This window comes from Diadema antillarum, unplaced genomic scaffold (genome assembly GCF_040938485.1).
Source record: "Diadema antillarum isolate AM-2024a unplaced genomic scaffold, OU_Dant_1.0 seq00000723_RagTag, whole genome shotgun sequence".
In the NCBI taxonomy this organism is placed as follows: Eukaryota; Metazoa; Echinodermata; class Echinoidea; order Diadematoida; family Diadematidae; genus Diadema; species Diadema antillarum.
In genome coordinates this window covers 387,193-408,113 of record NW_027271626.1, presented here as the reverse complement: position 1 = coordinate 408,113, position 20,921 = coordinate 387,193, and the positions used below count along the sequence as shown (strand labels likewise).

At 39.3% G+C, this 20,921-nt stretch overlaps 1 protein-coding gene across 1 annotated transcript in view; it reads right to left on the bottom strand.

Annotated features, from left to right (window-relative positions):
• Window positions 1-20,023, bottom strand: part of LOC139738130 (transcription elongation factor SPT6-like) — a 53,538-nt gene extending 33,515 nt beyond the window's left edge. The window contains exons 1-19 of the mRNA XM_071648791.1: window positions 19,994-20,023; window positions 17,193-17,324; window positions 16,516-16,629; window positions 15,117-15,190; window positions 14,023-14,181; window positions 13,466-13,541; window positions 12,654-12,738; window positions 11,789-11,894; window positions 11,129-11,227; window positions 9,811-9,897; window positions 8,942-9,043; window positions 8,139-8,255; window positions 7,428-7,517; window positions 6,227-6,375; window positions 4,600-5,267; window positions 2,784-2,913; window positions 2,044-2,194; window positions 1,438-1,592; window positions 398-593 (exon numbers count right to left, since the gene is read on the bottom strand). Coding sequence (XP_071504892.1) covers window positions 398-593; window positions 1,438-1,592; window positions 2,044-2,194; window positions 2,784-2,913; window positions 4,600-5,267; window positions 6,227-6,375; window positions 7,428-7,517; window positions 8,139-8,255; window positions 8,942-9,043; window positions 9,811-9,897; window positions 11,129-11,227; window positions 11,789-11,894; window positions 12,654-12,738; window positions 13,466-13,541; window positions 14,023-14,181; window positions 15,117-15,190; window positions 16,516-16,629; window positions 17,193-17,283 — 2,649 coding nt within the window. The 5' untranslated portion in view covers window positions 17,284-17,324; window positions 19,994-20,023. The remainder of the gene's footprint in view (window positions 1-397; window positions 594-1,437; window positions 1,593-2,043; window positions 2,195-2,783; window positions 2,914-4,599; window positions 5,268-6,226; window positions 6,376-7,427; window positions 7,518-8,138; window positions 8,256-8,941; window positions 9,044-9,810; window positions 9,898-11,128; window positions 11,228-11,788; window positions 11,895-12,653; window positions 12,739-13,465; window positions 13,542-14,022; window positions 14,182-15,116; window positions 15,191-16,515; window positions 16,630-17,192; window positions 17,325-19,993) is intronic.
• Window positions 20,024-20,921: the final 898 nt, after the last annotated feature.

Sequence of the window (20,921 nt, the reverse complement as noted above, 5' to 3'; positions counted from 1 at the left end):
GATACTTTTCAAAAGATTTTCGCGGATCGATTTCAGCTAATTTCCTTCATGTAGCCGATGGTTGACGGGAGAGTTTGATTTTCATATCATTAATTCCGCGCTGGAGCGCTCGGGCAAATGCGGGTGTTTAGACGAGCGTGAAAGTGCGGGCGACTTCCCTCGTCTGTACGCGTCCAAACGCCCGCGTATTACCTAGTACGCCCGGACGAAAGGGCTTCCCGCATTTGCCCTAGGGGTTTTCGTGACGTTTCCCGCGGTCGGCACTGTAGCTCAGCATCTACAGTCCTCATTAATGTGCCGGTAAATATTGCTTTACTTATTTCTTCACTCATGGCAACAATTCAACACAGCCTCTCAGTCCCATTTATAGGAAACTGTGTGGTTCCTATTGGCATACCTTAATGATGCCTTCCTTGGCCTCCACAATGAGCTTAGCCCTCAACTCCTTGGCCAACTGAGGGTAAAGGATGTTGTTGAGGGCCATCTTGATCGCCTCACTCCTCCCCCTGTTCCAGTCCTGCACCACGGTGCTGAAGCCGTCCACATAGTACAGTTGCTTGATCTCGTCATAGTAGGTCTGGGACTGGTAGGAACTGTGGAGAGAAGCGGCGGGAAAGGTCTTACATTGAATCATGTCAAATACTACATGTATGTATTTTTTAGATGGCAAGAGTGACAATAATGAATCAACCCTCTAGTACTCAGTACTGTGCAGATGGGACGTATGACAATAATGGAAAGTGTAATATAGTCAACCCAAGATTGTTAACTTTTTCTTCTTCTTTTTTAATGAACCAGAACACTTGAATTGGTGTCATAGTGGGAAGAGTGGGTCTGGGACAAGCATGAGCTGCAGGGAATCATGGAAAAAAGAATGCAGTGGGCTAAAAACTTGTTTGATTTACTTAATTAGCATTTTCCTACCCTTACTGAGTGCTTTTGACAGTAAACTGAATCTGGCTGAGGCTTGCACAGCTGGAAAGTGCAACAACTTACAAAGCGCGGGGTTGAACACATTTGAAAGATAGCATTGTCTCTGTTCATTGTTACCCCAACTGATCCTCTTGTGAATGGACTCTTGTTTCTACAGGGTCTAGGGCAATTACCCCCTGGGAAATTACCATGGACCCTTCCCCTGGCCCTAATCCTAGTCCTAATCCTGAATCTAATCCTAACTCTAACCCAAACTCTCAACCCTAACCCTAATCTTTACTCTAATCTTACCACTAACCTGTATTTAGCAGGGGGGAGGGGATAACTGTCCTGGGGGGTAATTGCCCTGATATGGTTTCTACCTCAATGTGGTCCTTCAAACCTTAATGTGGGGGGGGGGGGGGGGAGGTAAATTCCCATATAATCTTACCACAGGGAAATTTCTAAGGACTATTACCACCCTAATAATGTCAGCCTAAAAAGAAGAGTCAAGCACCGACTGACCTTCCACCCTGTGCCATGTCAATGCCCATGGTCATCTCGATGAGTTTATCCTTCTCTGCCTGGACCAGCTTCATGAACTGGTCCCCGAGGAGGTCCTTGACCTGCTTGTTCTTCAGGTACTTGCTTCCAAAGATGGGGTGGCTCTCATCGATTTCCTACGATTGCCCAAGAGAAATGAGTAAAAGATATCAATGCATTTAAAAGTTTTGAGAAATGAAGAAAACCTTAAATTTGACAGCATGTAGGTTTCGTATTAACTCACTCAATTCTTTTTTTTTTTCAAACGTTACCAAAGCAAAACAGAAAGAACAGAAATATCAATTTTCCAACTGCTCATGAGAGATTAAATAAAAAAATTAAGGGTAGAATGATTCTACAGCACAACAATCTATAAAGCCTTTTTATTCTTTTACATTTTTCTTTTTGTGTGATCAGCCAGACAAATGCTTACAGATTACAAAAAATTGCACGATGACAAATACACACACACACACCAACACACACAACACACAGACATCCACAATGTACCGATTGTGAGTTTGTGTGAATAATACCAGTAAGAAACAAAGATATGGGGAGGACAGCATACATCTCACTGTAAGTCACCTTGATTCCTTTCTTGGTGGGTTTGATGGATATCTTGGCCCTCTCGTAGTACGTCTGTCGTACACACTGCCTCACCAGTGGGTCGTGTGCAATCTGCAGCGCCACCATGTAGTTGGCCGCTTTCAGTACTGCATCCTCTGACTGAAATTTGCTGTGGAAAATTCCAAAGAAAAAGACGATTGATCATCAATTAAGAGGTAAGTGATCTAAAATGATCTTTTAATACTAGATTATATGCACAACAAATGCATATTGAGGGTTGATTGTGTAAACTGGTGCACGGCAAAGTGTAAACCATTTCCATGATAAAGTAAATATATTCAGCACAATTGGAAGTTTTCATTCAGCATGAGATTTTCCGCACAAATTTCATAAACACATGACCGATGTGTTGGCTCAGTGAGTAGAGCGGCTGCCCTCACAATCGGGAGGTCGTGGGTTCAAACCCCGGCCGCGTCATACCAAAAGACGTTAAAAGATGGGAGTTGCTGCTACCTTGTTTGCCGTTCAACAGTTGAAAAGGTTAGAGCAATGTCGATCTGGCGCTGCTCAGTGGCTGCCGGGCCCACGATCAATTGGGCAAAAAGAATTTCCATTCTCGGACAATAAAATTTGGAGTTTATATCCAAAACAATTATTATTATTATTATTATCATTATCAAAATCATGATGATTTCAGTAAAAAAAGAGACAGATGCAAGAATATCTTGAGAAAAACTGAGTAAAAAGTCACAGCTTACTTGCTGACGAATTCGGAAGCCGCCTCCTTGGTGCTCACTGGATGCTGATCGGGATCATGGCGCTGGTAGTTGTCCCTCAAGTTCTCCCCAAACTGCTCCGGAGTGAGGCCATATTTGGCAGCGAGACCAGCTGTAGAGCAAGACATCACATATCAAAGTTTTAACAATTTATCTGTCCTTTCTCGCAGCATCTCATCTCATGCAATTTCATTTCATTTCATTTCATTTCATTTATTGTTTCTGTATGGCACAATATAATCAACTCTGATCACTTTCAGAAATAAACATATGATTCATAATAATTCATGGCTGATTTTGCACATGACAGGTAAACAAATCTTAGTGACAAAGAACAAAGACATAATGATAATAAACAAAAAGTCAAGGTACCATACAGGAGGATCCCCAGTAAGCCGAGCTTGATATTGGGGCCTCATACACAGATAAATGAATAAACAGTTTCAACCAACTGTCGGTTCACTTAACTACAACAAGACAAACTAGTTTTACACAACAAAAACAGTTACATAACAAAACATACACGGACATGTACGCAGGTGATGCTAAGAAAGAAAAATAAAGAAGAAGGGGACAGCGATAATGAAAGATGGTGAGAAAGAACAGGAGACAGAGAGAAATAGAAAGACTCCTCGTTCGCTGTACAATAACACACTGTGCAAATACAACACTATTGCAGGTGCATACACCCTGTTGCCAGGTAACGGCTGGGTGTAGCAACGTACGGACCAGTTACATCTGTATATAAAAATAGAGAAACATTCCTCTACTTAATAACTGTACATGCCACATATTTTGCAGGATGGTATTTTGTGAATTGTGACTTGCGAGACTACTTCCAGAGTGGTTAAATTCGCCATAGAGAACAATGACGGACTGAGAAGAGGTATGACCACTTCTTGAGAGAACAATTACTGAATATCCCTTTCAGGGACAAAAGATGGTGCATCTGCCATATGATAGAAAGTGTTTTGAAAGTTGTTTTTTTCCAGGAACATAGGTCCACTCACAAAATTTGCAAAAACAAAAACATTGCAATATATATTGCATATATAGTGTATTTTACTAAGCAACAAAAAGAAAAGCATTTATAAAGCATCCACTCCCCACGCTCTCTTAGGAACCAACACAGCCCCCAATTATGAGCTAAGAATCTAAGCTTTTCGTACAAATCTGCCAAGTGGGGCAGACTTTCTAGAAGACTCTGTAAGGATCTAGCTGTGCCAGCATCAAGCCTTCCCTCTGCCAATCACTGATGATTTTAAGTATACTAAATGTAATGTTAAGAGGGTTGTAGCTTGGTAGGCACATCTGGCACACTGATCATTACTGGCAACATCCTCTGTTTTACAGTGGGAAGGTCTAGGGGGAATTGTGGACGCAAAAGCTACATTATTCTTTCCAGGAAAATCTGTCAACACATAGACTCCTAAATCCTTCCCGCTACAAGGAATGTCAGAAAAAAAAAAATGATATAGATGTTTCTCTTGTGCATTGCATTCTTTTCTCTCTGATTTTGTGCCGGTCTAATGGACTCCACTAATCCTCTTCATTCCCTTTCCAATCTAGCACAGGCAGTAAAATTCAGAGTTGCCAATTCGTCTAATTAGAACAATAAGGGCGTTAAGTTGCTACTACACCCATAGTGTTAGAGGCAACTTAACACCCTTCTCATTCTAAGCCGATGAACTTAAAGAGGACAAAATGATGATTGCGCAAACAAATCTACCCAAGGACCCAAAGGGTTAATATCTGGGAGCACGGAAGTGGGAAGAATGAAGACAGAGCTCAGACTTACTCAGCTTGGCATCCTGGCAGAGTGCATACATAGACTTCCTGCTAGCCTGCTTAATCTCATGACTCTTTACACCGGCCTCCTCATCATAATCATCGTCAGAGACCTCCACCTCTTGCTCCTCCTCGACCTCCGTCTCCACCTCCACCTCCTCCATCTCATCCTCCTCTGCCACCTCCCCATCCTCTTTGTTCTTGTCAGACTTCTCCTTCCCCTGCTCCTCCTCCTCCTTCCCTTCCCCCTCTCCTCCCTCCTCCTCCTCCTTGTCCTTGGTCTCGCCCTCCTCAAAGCCATCATCCTCTTCATCCCGCTTCTTCTCCATCTCCTCCGTATCCATCTTCTCCTCCGTTTCCGTTGCCTCCTCTCCCGTCGCCGCGGCGTCCTGCTTCTTCGCGTCCTCCTCCTCCGCCTGCTTCTTGTTGCTGTCCATGTCCTCATCCTCGTCATCGTCATCGTCTTCTATCCGCCGCTCCTTCCGCGGCGACTTCTCCTTCTTCTTCTTCCTCCACCTTCTGACCATCACCTTGCGCTTGATGGTGACGACTTTGAATTTCTTCTCCTTGGGCTTGGCCCGGAGGCTGTTATGCATCTTGGGCACCTCTCGGCCGTAGTACAGCAAGAAGTGCATGTACACATCCTTCAAGCTCTCCGTCGAGTCTACTGCATTTAATCTATCATTTAAAGAAACAAAAACAAGAACGTTACATAACAAGAAATCAAAAGCAAGTAAAACTTGAGACATCGTTTGCATGATTCCCCTTCACTCCCTCTTCAAGCTGGAGTTTAAAGCTGGAGTTTATATCTAGCACTGTTCAAATACAAATTATGTCGATTGAGGAAGCACACAGAACCTATTCTGCATACAGGGAAAGAGGTGAATCAATACAGATCAATCAACCGAAAAGCAACTAACAGCAAATATCTGAGGAATCAGTTTCCTGCAAGAGGCTGCAATTAATGCTTACTCTTTCAATGAGATACTATTGAGTCAACATCCACACAGAGTCACATGAAAAGATAATGTCGATGTGATACATGTATGTCATTACGGTGTATAACATATACCATACACTGTAAATGCTACCCAAAATGGAAGGAAAAAACACCAATATCTGATGGAAAAGAACCTTACCCACATTATTCTGCATAATCAATGCCACAAAAAAAAAAAATTGCACAATTCTGCTCAAACATCACTTTTGACACAATACTATGACCTCTGACGAGCAAATAAGTAAATATGACAACAGAATGAGTGATTTGTGAGGAGATAGGAACCATTCAAGGTTTGGCATATTGGAAAGCACATCTAAACCTAAATATTTCGCTATTTGAGGAGATGTTCGCAAATGATGAAAAATGCCTGCGAAAGCATGACTTGTCACTAAAATTTCAGCTTCCACCCCCCAAATAATTGCTAATTTAATATACCAGAGCACCAGTAACTTTTGCATTCAGGATTTTGTGTTATTGCAATGGTATAAGGCATGAAAAATTCCAATCTTATGTATGCCCACACATCTTCAGTCCACAACGTAGGTCTATGTGAAAGAATCTCACTATCTTTTTTCTTTTCATCCTTTTCATAATCTTTTTCTTTTTAAGACATGAATTGTCCTTTCAAAAACACCTTTCGATGTCCTGATTGGAAAGGGCCCGGAAGTCCTCCGGCAGCTCAGCGTCGAACTCCTGGTCCTTCATCACGGTGTCAAACTGGTAAGTCTGCATCTTCTCAAACAGCTTGCGTAGATTCTCCTTGCGGGTTTTCAGCTGGCACCACTGGTGGGGAGAGGAGGGTCAAACAGAGAGGAAGAGAAAGGGAAGGATGATGTCATCGGTGGCAGGAGCAGAAGGCTTTAACCCTTTCTGTGCCACGGACTTTGGACTGTGCATTGAATGCTATGTGGTTTACTGTACAATTCGGCTATCAAAGCACATAGAGGCTTAAAACCACTTCTGAATTTACAAACAGTTTAACAACTTGACAACCCACCAAACTACATCGATATTGTATACAAAATGCCTTGTCATTCATGTACAAAAAACAACAACAAACAAACAGCGGTACTACTGATCTACACGTACATCTTATAAAGCAGTCAAAGAAGAATGACAGATACATTTCAATGTTAGCTGTCTCTCTTCTTTTCTTTTCTTTTCTGGTAATCAGTGAGGTGGGTGATTGGTTGATATGCTAATTAGTATAATCTGACAAGCAAGCTTAGATTACAGTACAAACAAGATTTAACAGATACTGAAGTGTGCAATTCAGTATACAAACAAACATGCCTTTCATTATCAATATAATTATGAATTACAACAACAATTCAATTTACGATTATCCAAATGCCCATAACGAAAACAGAAGTTAGACTGAATTTCCAGTCACGCAGTGGTAAGAAGTAGACACCAGTAAGTTGTCCTTATCTTGTCACATCCTGACCCTGATAGTGGTTTGTCAAACTGGAAGATTACTCATTGGTAAAGTGTGGTGGATTATACCAGGTAATGACATCCCACATTGATCTTTACTTTATATTGAATTTACCTTGAATTTACCTTGAAGTGCCACACCTCCATCTTCACGTAGATAGATTGGAAGTGTGGCAGGGTTTAGAGAGCTTTGTAGCCCATTAATAATATTGTGTGAATGCAACTTGCCGCTCGTCCTACCTCCTAGATTTACCTCTCTTCAAATGAATGAGCACTAATTGTGGTCAGAAAATACTGTTAATAATCATCATCACACTTAACTCCCCGTATATAATTATGGTGCCAATTCTGACATGGCTTTTTTCTCTGGCAGCCACAATGGAAAGTCAGCACCTCACCTTCTCATCCCAGTGATAAACCTTATACAGGTCATTGAAGTTCAGCTCAGGTTCAACGTACTCTTTGCGGTAGAAGGCAATAAAAGGCACCTGTAGAGAAACATATTTTTGAAACAAGGACAGAATGGGACAAAAAAAAATGCTTGAAAACAATCTGAGATGTGCCACAGATATGCAGAAATAGCACATTTGTGTCTTTTCTTTTCACATAACCATGGCAAAACATACGTTCTAGCTCCCCAAGTATCTAATGTACCACTCATTTGTATGTATAATTTGCACAGTATCTCGATTCATTCACTGTACCCACTGCTGGCTTTGGTGATAATATTGGCATCTGAACAAATCAATACATTTTTTTTTTCACTATTCAATCTCCGAAGTCTTACCATGACTGATGAGAATAGGAAGCATGGAAGGGAGGATTTTAAATTAGCATGAATTTATGAACAGCATGACAGCATTACAACCTTAGACTGGTAATCTGAAGTGCAGTATTCCAAAACTATTCTTCTTCTCCTCATCCTCCATCTTCTTTTCCTTTCCTCTTCCTCCATCATCTGTTTTCTTATTATCATAATTTTAGGATTACTTCTATTATTATCATCATCCTCATCAATATCATCATATATCATTATTAGCACCATCAGTTATTTTCCCTTTTTTGCTGAAAGAATTACTTCTTGGCACATCATGTGGACGGTTCCTCACCTCAAAATGCTGATTTCTCATGAAGTGGAGCGCCTCCCTGATCTTTTTCTTGGTCTTTGGCGGTTTCCTCTCGTAGCCACTGGAGCCGTAAGCACCGTCACCCTGATCTCCAAAGTCCTGTTCAGACACACAAGGCAGTGTAATTATCAGACAAGAACAGCTCTCAAAGTAATTACACTCCCTTCTGTTGCCAACATTATAATACTGGTCCTTTTTTTTTTTTTTTTTTTTGCATTGCCAATCCTCACTTTACTTCAGGAGTAGCTTGGCACATCTACTGGCTTGCTTTGAGAGATGATCTGCACAAAGACTGTCTCATTGAATAAACATCAATCAATCCTTCTCACCATGGTACATATGTGGCCTACCATATGGATTCTTGCATTGGTATACTGGGGGAGGGGGTAGCAGGGGTAAGGGGTTAACCAAAGGCTAATGAAATCACACACAGTAAGTAACTACTATTCAAGTGCATGAGCACATAGAGGATTAAGTATCAAGTCAACTACAGCCACCAAAGTAATCAGGGGTGTAAGAATAGTTCAAGTGTGTATTCTGCACATACCAATACATTTATACACCCAACAAGAATAGAAAATTGAAGTCATAATTTTTTCTTCTGAGAGCAGAATGTTCATCCTGTTTTTCAGCTTTGCACACATTCCACACAAAATATGTACAATATGTTTTGGTTTTTTTCAACAATGAAATCATTCTCTTCTGCAGAAGTACACAGGTACTACAATATGAATAACACATGGCAAAAGAAAAGCATCAGTCAAAGATTATGGAGTTGATAATACCTGATTTGAGACAGCTGGGGTGAGGAAGGCCTGTTTGTAGATCCACTCAGCCTCCTCCTCCAGCTCCTTGTCATCCGCCTCTGTCATCGGCACAACCCTCAACTACAGAGAGTATGTGGGACCCCAAAGGAAATCAGATAGATAACAATACAGTCAGATATTTCCATTTTCATGGCTTTCAATACAGTGAGCATCAAGTGTTTTTTCAATCTGCAAAGTCAACATGCTACTTACAGGGAAAGGCACATTTTTTATTAACCTGCATCACAGTGAAGACATTGGTCAAATAATCATTTACATCTTATTAACCTGCACAGGGCACTCAAAAGTGGACCTGACACAGGATCTGACATATGAATCAAGCACAAACAATACTACTGTTGTTAAAGTTTGTCCCAGCACAGAGTCTCTTCCCCCATTGATCCCTACTGCCTAACTAACTGTGAATACAACATTTGTAACATATCTAATTAATATTCCAGTCAAAATTTACTCGTCAAAGTGCTCCACGATGTCTTTGGTATTATGCATAATATTGAGCAAGGGCGAGCAAGGGCAAGAAAACATGGCTAAGAAGGTTTGGCTTTTATTAGTAGTGAGCCTTAATGGCAGGTGCCAACCCGTATACCGAGCCTTACTGGTAATTGATAGTACTAGTATAAAAGCAGTTACAAATATTGATATCAAGCTCTAATCAAAGGCAGTTGTTCATATTTGTGGAATTCAAAGCCTCACAGGCAGTTGCTGATACCATTTTCAGATGACAAAAAGGCAGTTCTTGTTGCTAGTATCATAATTGATCGTAGTTGTTACACGTAATTAGTGTCAGGCCTTTACAGTACATTGCTAAAATTGGCACCAAGTCTCACCATAAATCTCTCTGGAAGGTCTGCCGTCTTGATCTCCGAGTCTAGATCCGTGAAGTGACCCCTCTCCAGCTCACTTGGCTCAAACACCTGGACACAAATAGAGAAAGGCAGACTTGAAACAAGGTAACCCGGTGGACTCTTGATCACTACCCAGAAGCGGATCTAGAGGGGGGGTTTGGGGGGGGGGATTGCAACCTCCCCCCCAAAAAAAAAAAAAAAAAAAAATCCGGGACCATTTTTTTTTTTTAACTTGTAATTTTTAATTTGGCAATGACCTCTATACCAAAAATAGTGGTGTTTTAGATGCAAGAAAACGCCATTTTCACACACAGATTTTCAAAAATTCTCCCTACTCTGGGAGGGGGGACACCCCCCTCCCACACTCTCCCCCCCTCGCTCGCTCCGCTCGCTCGGGCTTGGTCGCTACGCTCCCTCGCATACCGCCCCAACCCCCCCCCCCCCCCCCCCTTTATAAAAAGCTAGATCTGCCCCTGCTACCGATAGAGAGCAAGCAAGATGAAATCTCCTGCAATAGCTGACTCCCATGGGGTCTAAACAAAAAGAGGCTTGTGCAATATAGTTTGAAGGCAAACATCACACATTGGGTTGGGATGGTAAAACTACACATACAATGCATACTTAGTCAGAAATACACACATCTTTTATTTAAAAAACATCTTTTTATTTTCGATGATGAATAAGAAAGCAAACTTGACATCAAAGAAAGATATCAGTTGGCAGCTCTACAAAAGACACCAACACAATTGTGGATGGTCACATTTTAATCTGTCAATCAATCAATCAATCAATCAATCAATCAATCAATCCAAATCTGTCAATCAATCAATCAATCAATCACTCACTCAATCAATATCTGTCAATCAATCAATCAATCAATCAATCAATCAATCAATCACTGAATCACTCACTCAATCAATCAATCAATCAATCAATCAATCAATCAATCAACCAACCAACCAACCAACCAATGAATGAATCAACCAACCATCCAATCAATCAATCAATCAATCAATCAATCAATCAATCAATCAATCAATCAATCAATCAACCAACCAACCAACCAACCAATGAATGAATCAACCAACCAACCATCCAATCAATCAATCAATCAATCAATCAATCAATCAATCAATCAATCAATCAATCAATCCAAATCTGTCAATCAATCAATCAATCAATCAATATCTGTCAATCAATCAATCAATCAATCACTGAATCACTCACTCACTCACTCAATCAATCAATCAATCAATCAACCAATCAATCAATCAATCACAAAGACTGTCCCCACACTGACCTCATAGATGCTCTTCTTTGGTTGTCTCTTCTTGCCAGGGCGCTTGGCTCTCCTCCGTGGCTCTCCCTCTTCCTCAAGATCCTCATCCTCTTCCTCGTACTGTAGGTGGAATCAATTTTTACAAGATGCATGAGTGTTCAAAAAGCTTGCTTTATTAATTTTTTTCATTTTCTTCTTCAATTACTTCTTTGCTCTGCACAAATTTTGGAATACACTGTCAACCACTCTGATTTATATGCAACGTTATAACTATGTAGAATGTTAACTGAATTATGTAAATCATAAGCATAAAAAATTCACGACAAGTCTACTGTGCAATTAAAACACTTTTCAATGTCCAACAAAAGAATACTAAAAGCTTAATATCCTATGTTGGCAGTGCAAACCTTGCTGTATTCACAACAAAGAGGCAACATATGCCTGCTGTTATGCACATATCAGTAGGCTAACCTCATAACATGATGCTCTTCGCATTTTTAGCTTGTCCCTGATCATATTCACTTCACTGCTTTAATACTTCTGTGCCTGGCATTTCAGCCTTGTGATTTGATGTATAATTCGAAATCTACTATTGCACACTTCCTTATACAAAATGTGGATGATTTAGATTCCTAGAAATCAAGTTAAATCATTTTAAATCAAATCAATATCGACAATCACCTCAGAATATTCTTCTTCCTCAGCCTCTTCGTAGTCATCACCATACTCATCAAACTCTTCAAAGTCAAAGTCTATGCCAAAGATGTCCTGAGCTTCTTGGAGGGCACTGTTTAGGGGTAACAAACGCAAATATTGTGAGGAAGATCACACATATGACCAATATATTATGACAAACATACGACCCACACAGTCAGTTATCATCATTGTATTACTGTATCACATGTATTTTTTTTCTTCTTCTTTTCGTTACTGTTATTTTGGTTTGGCATTTTCTTTATGTTATTGTGTTTTCTAGTTTTCATGTATAATAGCATCAGTGCGCGTAGAATCACCTGTATAAAGCGCCATATAAATGCAATTATCATACTGTTGTTGTTGTTGTTGTTGTTGTTGTTGTTGCTGTTATAATTACTGTTGTTATTAATATTATTATCATTCTTCTTCTTGTTCTTATTATTATTATTAGTATTGCTATCATTATTATTACTATTATTATCATTATTATGTAATGTTACATAATATCTAGTCACAGTAAGATAAACTTTGTGAAAAACTGGAATGGCAACTGTGACAAGAATTAAGTTCCTATGGAACATGTATGGAACATCTCTTTGAGAGAGTCATAAGATTCCTGTTTTGTTCACTCTTCAATGGCAGGTGATACACACATTACTTGAGATTGAGAGACATGATGTAATAGTTTGTGATGTCACTTCAGACCCTCTGGAAAATTATGGTTCTGACATTCAATTAGTAGGCATCCAGGTCATAGACAATATCAACCTCATCAAAATGCAATGGGCATCACACCTGTCACAAATGTTATCAAAATGCAATGCATTCATGAAAATGAAAACACACTCACGAGTCGGTATATCGTGGGCGGTGCCCCTTCTTCTTCTTCTTTGTGATTGGCTGGCCTGCGTCGTCGACGATGAAGTCATCGGGATCTGTGAAAGAGCACAAAAAGGTATGGCATACAATCCTAACAGCAGGCAAAGAAAGATCATTTTTGATATGGTGGAATTTCCACGCGTGGGTCAGTACGGCTTGTCCTGAGTTTAAAGGCTGATTACTATTTTTACCAGGTATCCAACCTTAATACCCATCTTTTCCCCTTCCCCCTCCCCCCCCCCCCCCCCCAAAAGTACATACAGACAAATAAACAAAGTAAACAAATAAAATAAAATGACTAATGTAAGAGTATGACAGGTGAGACTCCCACTAATGTAAAAACATATTCATCCAACTTTTGAACAGCTAGCAGGGAATAGCCCAGAGCAGACTGGAGACAATTACAAATAGCTTGAGGCTAAAACTATAAACGAAGCAAAGATAGATAGATATACTTCCACTTTTCAGAATTTAAGTGTTTAACATCACAGATGATATCACATTAACCCATTGAGGACGGATTGATTTTGCTACAACACGCATTTCCCATAGACACCTGCCCGAGTATACTCGGGACTCATCCTCAATGGGTTAATAAGTTGCAGCAAAATGCACAATCTTTCTAAACATACCAAGACTTGTGAACGACCATTGCAAATTCATATTAATTTCAAATCAATATTCCTTTCAGTTAGTTCAGACTCGGGGAACAGGTAGAGAGTTGTACCAGCCAAGGACGCATGCAAACACTTGAATATTCAACTGTCCTTCTGCTCCACGTACCTGATTCCTCCTCTGAGTCCTGAAGGTCCGCATACTGGTCACCTTCCACTGTCTCAAGCAACTCTTCTTGCATCTCCTAGCAAAATCGAAAAAAAAAAATGCACAAAGAGAAGAAACATAAACTTTTGTACACTTGCTCATTTTCTGTCTGCCAGGTAATGACATTGTGAAAATTTTACAATCCTGTTCAGAACATATTTTGAGAGTGAATCACCAATCGAGGGAGTTTCATTCCCTGATGGTGAACTAACAAAGTTTTCTTTGAGCCTCCCTACAGTGATATGCACATAAAGAGCATGTTCTTGGTTGACCTTACGGACAAGCAACTGCAGGGACACCTAAGGAGCAGTACCAAACATTAAAATAAGTTTGCTTGATATGAATTTAAAAGCTTCATTTTAGTTATCTTTTACTCTGTTGTCCAGAGTGGAATGGTCAAAGGAGAGGAGGCTAGATAAAGGAGCTAAAAATAAGATAAGTTTGAGAAAGATGACATTCTCACTGGGTGAACGTCACCTTTTACGACTCAGAGACAAAGAGAGAATGTAAGGACTCACAGCGGAAGTGGGACTCAGTTCTCCTTCCTCTCCCTCGCCTGCAAAAATCTCCTTGGCGATCACATCTCCGTCGTCCAGCTCCCTCATCGGGCCTGCCCTGCCATCCTCGCTTCCGCTGTCCTCCTCATCAGATATCTGACGCACACGCCGGAATTTCTTCTGCAAATTCAAAATGGATGAAAGAGTTTGCCATTTGATGAACGGTCTTACTTCAACATACAATTGTATACACCATGTATTTTGATATTTCATTTTTTTAGAAATTTCAAGAGTCGGGTGCTATTCGTGAATTCAAGAACTGGCGAAATCATTAACTCTGATCCCGACGTGAACTTGACGCACACGCAAACATGTATTGGTACATGTATGCAGTACACAGTGCTTGAACAAGGAACGCAATATTACTGTACTCCACAATTGCAAATCAAACCCCCCCTGCAAAATGTCATGAAGTCCCGATTTGTGAAAAATTAAACTCAATAAATAAATGGTGCATACAACTTACATCATTTATGACCAGAATGGCCATTTCTGTTATTGGTAAGTGTCATGTGTACTCACAGGAGGTTTTACAGGTCTCACAATGGCAATACCTCATGAATACATTCATTTCAATAGATTTCAAACAATATATCTCAGCCATGGTACAGGCTATATACACCTCAGCTTCAATCAATGACTCAAACTGGAATATTTGGCATCCTAAAAACATGGATCACTCTCCAGCTAATTTCTTCTTCTTTTTTTTTGTGCAAACATACAGCTACACTCAAAATGTACCAATTTCACCACTACAAGGTGTACACAGCATTTGACCACTGACTGCTTCAAAATGTGTGGTAAAAAATCTAGGGGCTCTTTAAGTAAACTATAACTCCTACCACCATGGAATGTACATTGAAGATCTCTCAGAGTAAAAAACAAAACAAAACAGCAACAAAAACAAAAACAAACAAATACCAACCTCAAAACAGACGAACAACCAATTATCCCAAGAGAATCAACAAATCACAAACCATGCAAGATACATAAATATTTGCAAATAGCATTTCTTTGCATTCTTCTATACTTTTTACAAGACGTTTTGCACTTACCCTCTCAACTTTGACCCCAAGGTTCTCTTCAATGAGGTCGTAATCTTCTTCTGTCAGCCTTTCATCATACTCTTCTGCAAGGTGATGTAGAAAATAGTATACAAAGAGCTCAGAAAACCTTCCAGTTTCATATCTTTTTCTCCTTTTTCTTTTTGTCTTTGCCCTTTTAAATACTATTAAACACTTTAAATATTGTTTCTTTGAGGAATTTGCAGCAATACACAACATGTCAAACAAAGTAAGTTTATGATTTGAATACAGCTCAAGAAGTCAATTCTGTCATAAATCTGATAACCTTAAAGTTTTACTGTAGTTATCCAGTATGCCAATCAAAATCATACAGACAGACTCATATTTGTACATTGATATTGTATGTACTATGTGCAAACTTGCACATATTTGGAGAAGTTTACATATCAAAGTGTGATATCTTTCACAGAGAGCAGGTCTATTTTTTTTTCTTTTGGTGACATGAAATCATGTGTAAGAATTTGAAATAAAAATTCTTCAATCTAGCAATTTACAATGTACCTTGAAGTAGTACTATAACAAACATGCACACAGATGGACATTTTTTTTTTTGTCTATCAAGGTATGATATACTTTCAAAGAGAGATCTTATTTTCCTTCATTCTAGATGTCAAGTCTTGTGGCACGAAATCATGTGTTAATTTGAAATAAAAACTCCCAAAGTCCTTACAAATGAGACATGGAAATTGTCCAATATCTGAAGATGGTGTTAAGTTCACCATAACCATCTTTTCAAGCACCTTGAATTGCATTTCTCTACAGGAATACCCACAATGCTTCAGAGAGAGAGAGAGAGAAAAAAAAAAGCTGCTAGCATAAAGCCACATTACAGATTTTGTATAATGTCAAAAATCAGAATTGAAAGAAACTTGTTCATATTCAAATAGGCTGACAGTGCCAAATTTCCACATGTCATTAATGGAATTGAATGGCACAAAGATAAGAAAAGTACAAATTCATAATGATATCTCTGTTATTCTATAAGTAAAGTGACAAATATTACATGCTCTTTATGTGCGCTGTATACACATAGGACGGACTATCACAACTACGGTATACTGCTTTCATCAAGGGTGTGATTGTAATTGATATTAAAAAGGAAATACAGTGGGTAACAGGTTTGTTTGCCTACTACTTCTATAAAGTGAATTTGCCTACAATTTGTGTAGGGTGCGCAGGAAATAGTCCCATCCATAAATGTACGTGGATGGGCAGTCCACACATCTCATACGCATCACACATGACAACCACTGTACAACACAACTACTTGTCCACTGGTATACAACTATGATACAGAATGTTGACAAAATCAAACCTAAATGTCAGCTAATTCAGTGCAAAGTACAGAGAAGAAGGGCTACGCACTAACCTCTGTGTTTTCTCTTTTTCTTACGGCCTATTTCTCCCTCATCTGAGTCAGAGTTCTCCTGCTCCTCATCTTCAACGTCATCGTTTATTAGGTCCGGTACATTCTCCTCCTCATCTGCAAAAACAAGAATGTGTTGGTCAAGAAAGAATGATGTCACATTTGTACAAACAGCATTAATGTAGCTCTGAATCTTCATCTTCTTTTCCTTTTTATCAATCAATTCTTGACTTTCAGACACATGTCAATTGTATACCAGTACTTGCAAGGATAAGAAACTCTTTTTTTTCTGCTTCTTCTTCAGGAGAGATTATATGTAGATTGAACTAACTACATGTAAATTCATCAAGTTTGCACAAAAATCACCTGAGACAGACATCTTCATTTTCATCTCGAAGAAAACTGTCGTCAATTTACAGATTAGTCATGAATTTAGTGATTAAAAATACTTTTGATAATGCTGCAATTGACATAAACAATGATGAAAGTACAACTAAAATGAAAGGGAAGCTTTTATTCTCTCCTATATGAAGTATAAAAGTACTTAATAGCAATGAATGACACAATCTATAATAAAAGATACAGCATCAACACAATGAAAGGTATTGGATGGGTTAAGCAGGCAAACATTACAATGTATTACAGGACCCATGGAAGCAACATAAGGGGTCAATATTAACCTTCTTCTTCCTCCTCCTCCTCATCATCACTGCTCTGCTGGACGTCTTCTTCCTCTGATACCTCCGCCTCTTCCTCAAAGAAATCTGACATCTTCTAGGTTGGCACTATTCTTGGGTCAAGGACGAAAAGAGCTGCAAAGGGACAGAGAGCAACACAATTAGATAGCAGAATATGTGGACACTGATACAAAGTAAATGGTTTGAAAGTTTCCTGCAATGCATACAAGTGATCTCAAAACATTAACACCACGCTACTGAGAGTTATCCTACAGATCAGCAGAGGGGTTTGAAAAAAAGGAATGACGATAATAAATACTGAAGCTAAAATGAAAAGTCAAACATGAATGAAATTGCTTGTTATAATACTGCATATTCCTCAGTTGGGCTGATTCCTTGCAAGTTACGATGTACTTGCACTCTCTCTTCCTTCATGAGTACTTGTCAAATATCAGCATTTTCTGACTGTACAGAACATACAAGTTCCTATCAATACCATTTCATTTCACTCTCTAAATCCAAGTTTGTCCACAGAGTTAAAAATTATGCATACAATGGCACTTACTGTACACTGTAAACCAGTGCATACAATGTACATTGTAACTTCTCTGTAGTAACAACCATGCAGGCTACCTTCCACTACATGTACACATGTACATGTACATGTATAATGCACATTCCTATCACTGGTGAAGCAATCAAATCATTGGCCTTATGAAAATAAAAGTTTTCATTTTCTTTAACAGTACATGTACACCGCACGTATACAGTTGTATGTTAACAGTGCCCGATCAAGAGGGGGGTGCACCGGGCACGCGCCCCCTCTTTATTTTTGGTCTAAACAAAAGAAATAAAAAGAAAAATATCGGGGGAGAGGGGGGTGCGTGCGCCCCCCCCCCCCTCCTTTACTTTTGCGAAGGCGCCTTCCCTTTACGGAATTCCTGGATCCGCCCCTGGTTAAACTTACAATGTACACGTACATTATTCCCAAGGTGATTTCTTCAACTTATCGTACAAGACACACTTTTCTGGACACTGTTTGTAGACCCTACTACATGTAGTACAGGTCTCCAGTCATCTACATATGATCTACATGTACATGTATAGTACATGTACAAACTTGTTCTGAAATAATCTGTGATATAGTATGTTAGATCAGTGTACTATTTACTTCAACTTCTACAGATTGTACATTTTAATGTACATTTGAGTCAATATGTATACTTGGGTGACCCGCACCTCGTCATAGTTAATGTTTGCCCATAATTGAATCACATTTCGCCACTGAAATTCTTTGAAATCCAACTCACATACAGGAAAAATGCTGAAAATTCCAATGGAATCACAAGTTCACTGATCGATATTGAAAATTTGCAGCTATCGTCGTCAAAGGCGAACGATGCGAAAAAGTTGCGCGCTAAGGAAGGGGCCCGCAACTCGTCACCCCGCTCTCCCATAGACTTAGCACGTAAAAGACGTGTGCGTGTGACCGTGATGTTCCCATAGACATACACGTAAAAGATGCGTGCGGGTGACATATAACACGTATTCCTATAGCCCTATTAAAATTTCAGATTTTCGCGAAAAACTGTTCGGTTTTCACCACAATTTGCTTGGTTGTGGTAGTCCTGCCAAGTTTCAAGCGTACAGAACACAGTCCCGGGCATACATTTTTGTTCAGTGCGCTCAAAACGATTTTAAGCGGGGTGACGGTATTCGGGCCCCTGACGAGGTGCGGGCACCTGGCTATACAGTATGTGTCATACAAATTGTATCTGACAACATAATATTGTAGATGACTGCACTTCTCATGAATAAATGACTTTCTGAGATTCAGAGTTCTTTTTAGTTTGAACCAAACGGTACTGGTGCATTATCGAGCCAGCTGAGGCACATTCACACAATGATAAAAATTTTACAGTTGTCTAGAACATACTCAGCTCAGTGCTTGTATGTAGATGTACATGTACAGGAAGCAAGGTGGGCTATCACAGGTCATTGGATTGCTTCAATCTTATCTTTAACTTTATCAGGACATTACAACAACTAGAAAAGAAAAGTGGTATAGAAAATAGGCATTCTGTCAAGGTCCCCATACATACACAAGTGTACGCTTGAACAAGCGAGTAGCCACTTATTGTTACATGTATTTTTCTCTGGTGAGAGTGAGGCTTACATAATTGCCAAGGCTACCAGGCCAGGGCAAGTTGGCAAGTTGGTTCTTCTGACTTCTTTGTCTTCCAGCTATTCAAGTACAATTGTACAGACTGCCATTGGCACATTACCTTACTTGTCCTTGTCAAGTGCACAGATGAAAAGTGCACATAAAAAGATCACTACAAATTATACCTAAACACGTGCTGCTATTACCTGGTACTCAAGGGTTCAGTGATTTAATGATGTGATGATTATGGCTGAATAGTTAGTTAGAGGTTTAATGTTAGGTCTCCGTACATGATGCACTCAGCTCAGGGCAGGTAGACTTGCATTTGGCTTTTTGGAAAGGCATTGTAGTAATACACTACACATACAGTATCGTCAACGCGATAACCGCAGCGCAGTAGGCCTACAATGTACCTACAGCATCTATTGCATGTGTTCTGAATGCAACAGACAACAGAGCAGAGCTAGCGTTATCATGGTTATTGACGGTGTCTATGAGGCAAAAATACCTTTAATGTGTTGATGAATCAGAACCGTATACTAACGATATTATTCAAAATTCAGTCTTGTTCGAAAATTCGACATCCAAACGATAATAACTCTTTACGAAGAAATAAATAAACAGGAATATAATCACTTACGGGGCTTCCCAGCGACAGCGAGTGAGACGTAATAGATAGGTAATAATGCACAAGGATGGAAGTGCTACTTTTCTGACTCAACCTTATGTGGGGTCATGAGTGCAAAATCACATTCCCTCTTCCAGTTTGCCTATCGTTATCGAAATGGTAACACGATTTAATATGGTACATTAATATGAAATCATATTAAAACGGCCGTAGAGGTTAAAACTGACATTTATATAGAAAATTCGTGCACTAGTGCTAATTTTATCCTCCTTTTGGGATTTTCTGAGAAGCAAACATTACATTTGGTTATCACTCCTAATTATTGTTCCGTTTACCACTGATTGAAGGGTTCTGATTAGAATCTCTTTTCTTCGCTACTTGTAGTATATCATTCTGTTATTCACATTAGTAAACATGTTTTATTCTTCTTCCTGACACTGACTGATCACTAAGTAGAATGATGGTTATGAATCTCAGTGAATCAAGTCCAACTGCAGAGTGTTAAAACGTGTGACAATAATAATCTCGCACGATGACTAACATACTCAAAACAGAAATTGGATTAATTCTGAGCTCTGGCACAGCCACCACATGGGTGTAGTAAGCTTTTCACCCGGCATATGAAATCTCTTTATTATCATCTTTCACTTACGCATCTTGTTCAGTTCAGCATAGTTCAGTTCAGTTTATTTTTGCATCGTGTTTTCATGACTATGTAAAGCAAAATTTGACGATATTTTATAAATCATATAAATAGATATATTGTTTCAACGCATTAATACAGCTTATAAAAAGAAAAAAAAAACGTATAACGAAAAACATGCAACAAAATGTTAAATTGAATGTAAAGAATATACATGAATATTATGCAGTATCACTTAAAGTTGGAAATGCATTGGACCAATGATTCATAAGCGGAGTTTGATTATTACTTGTGCAC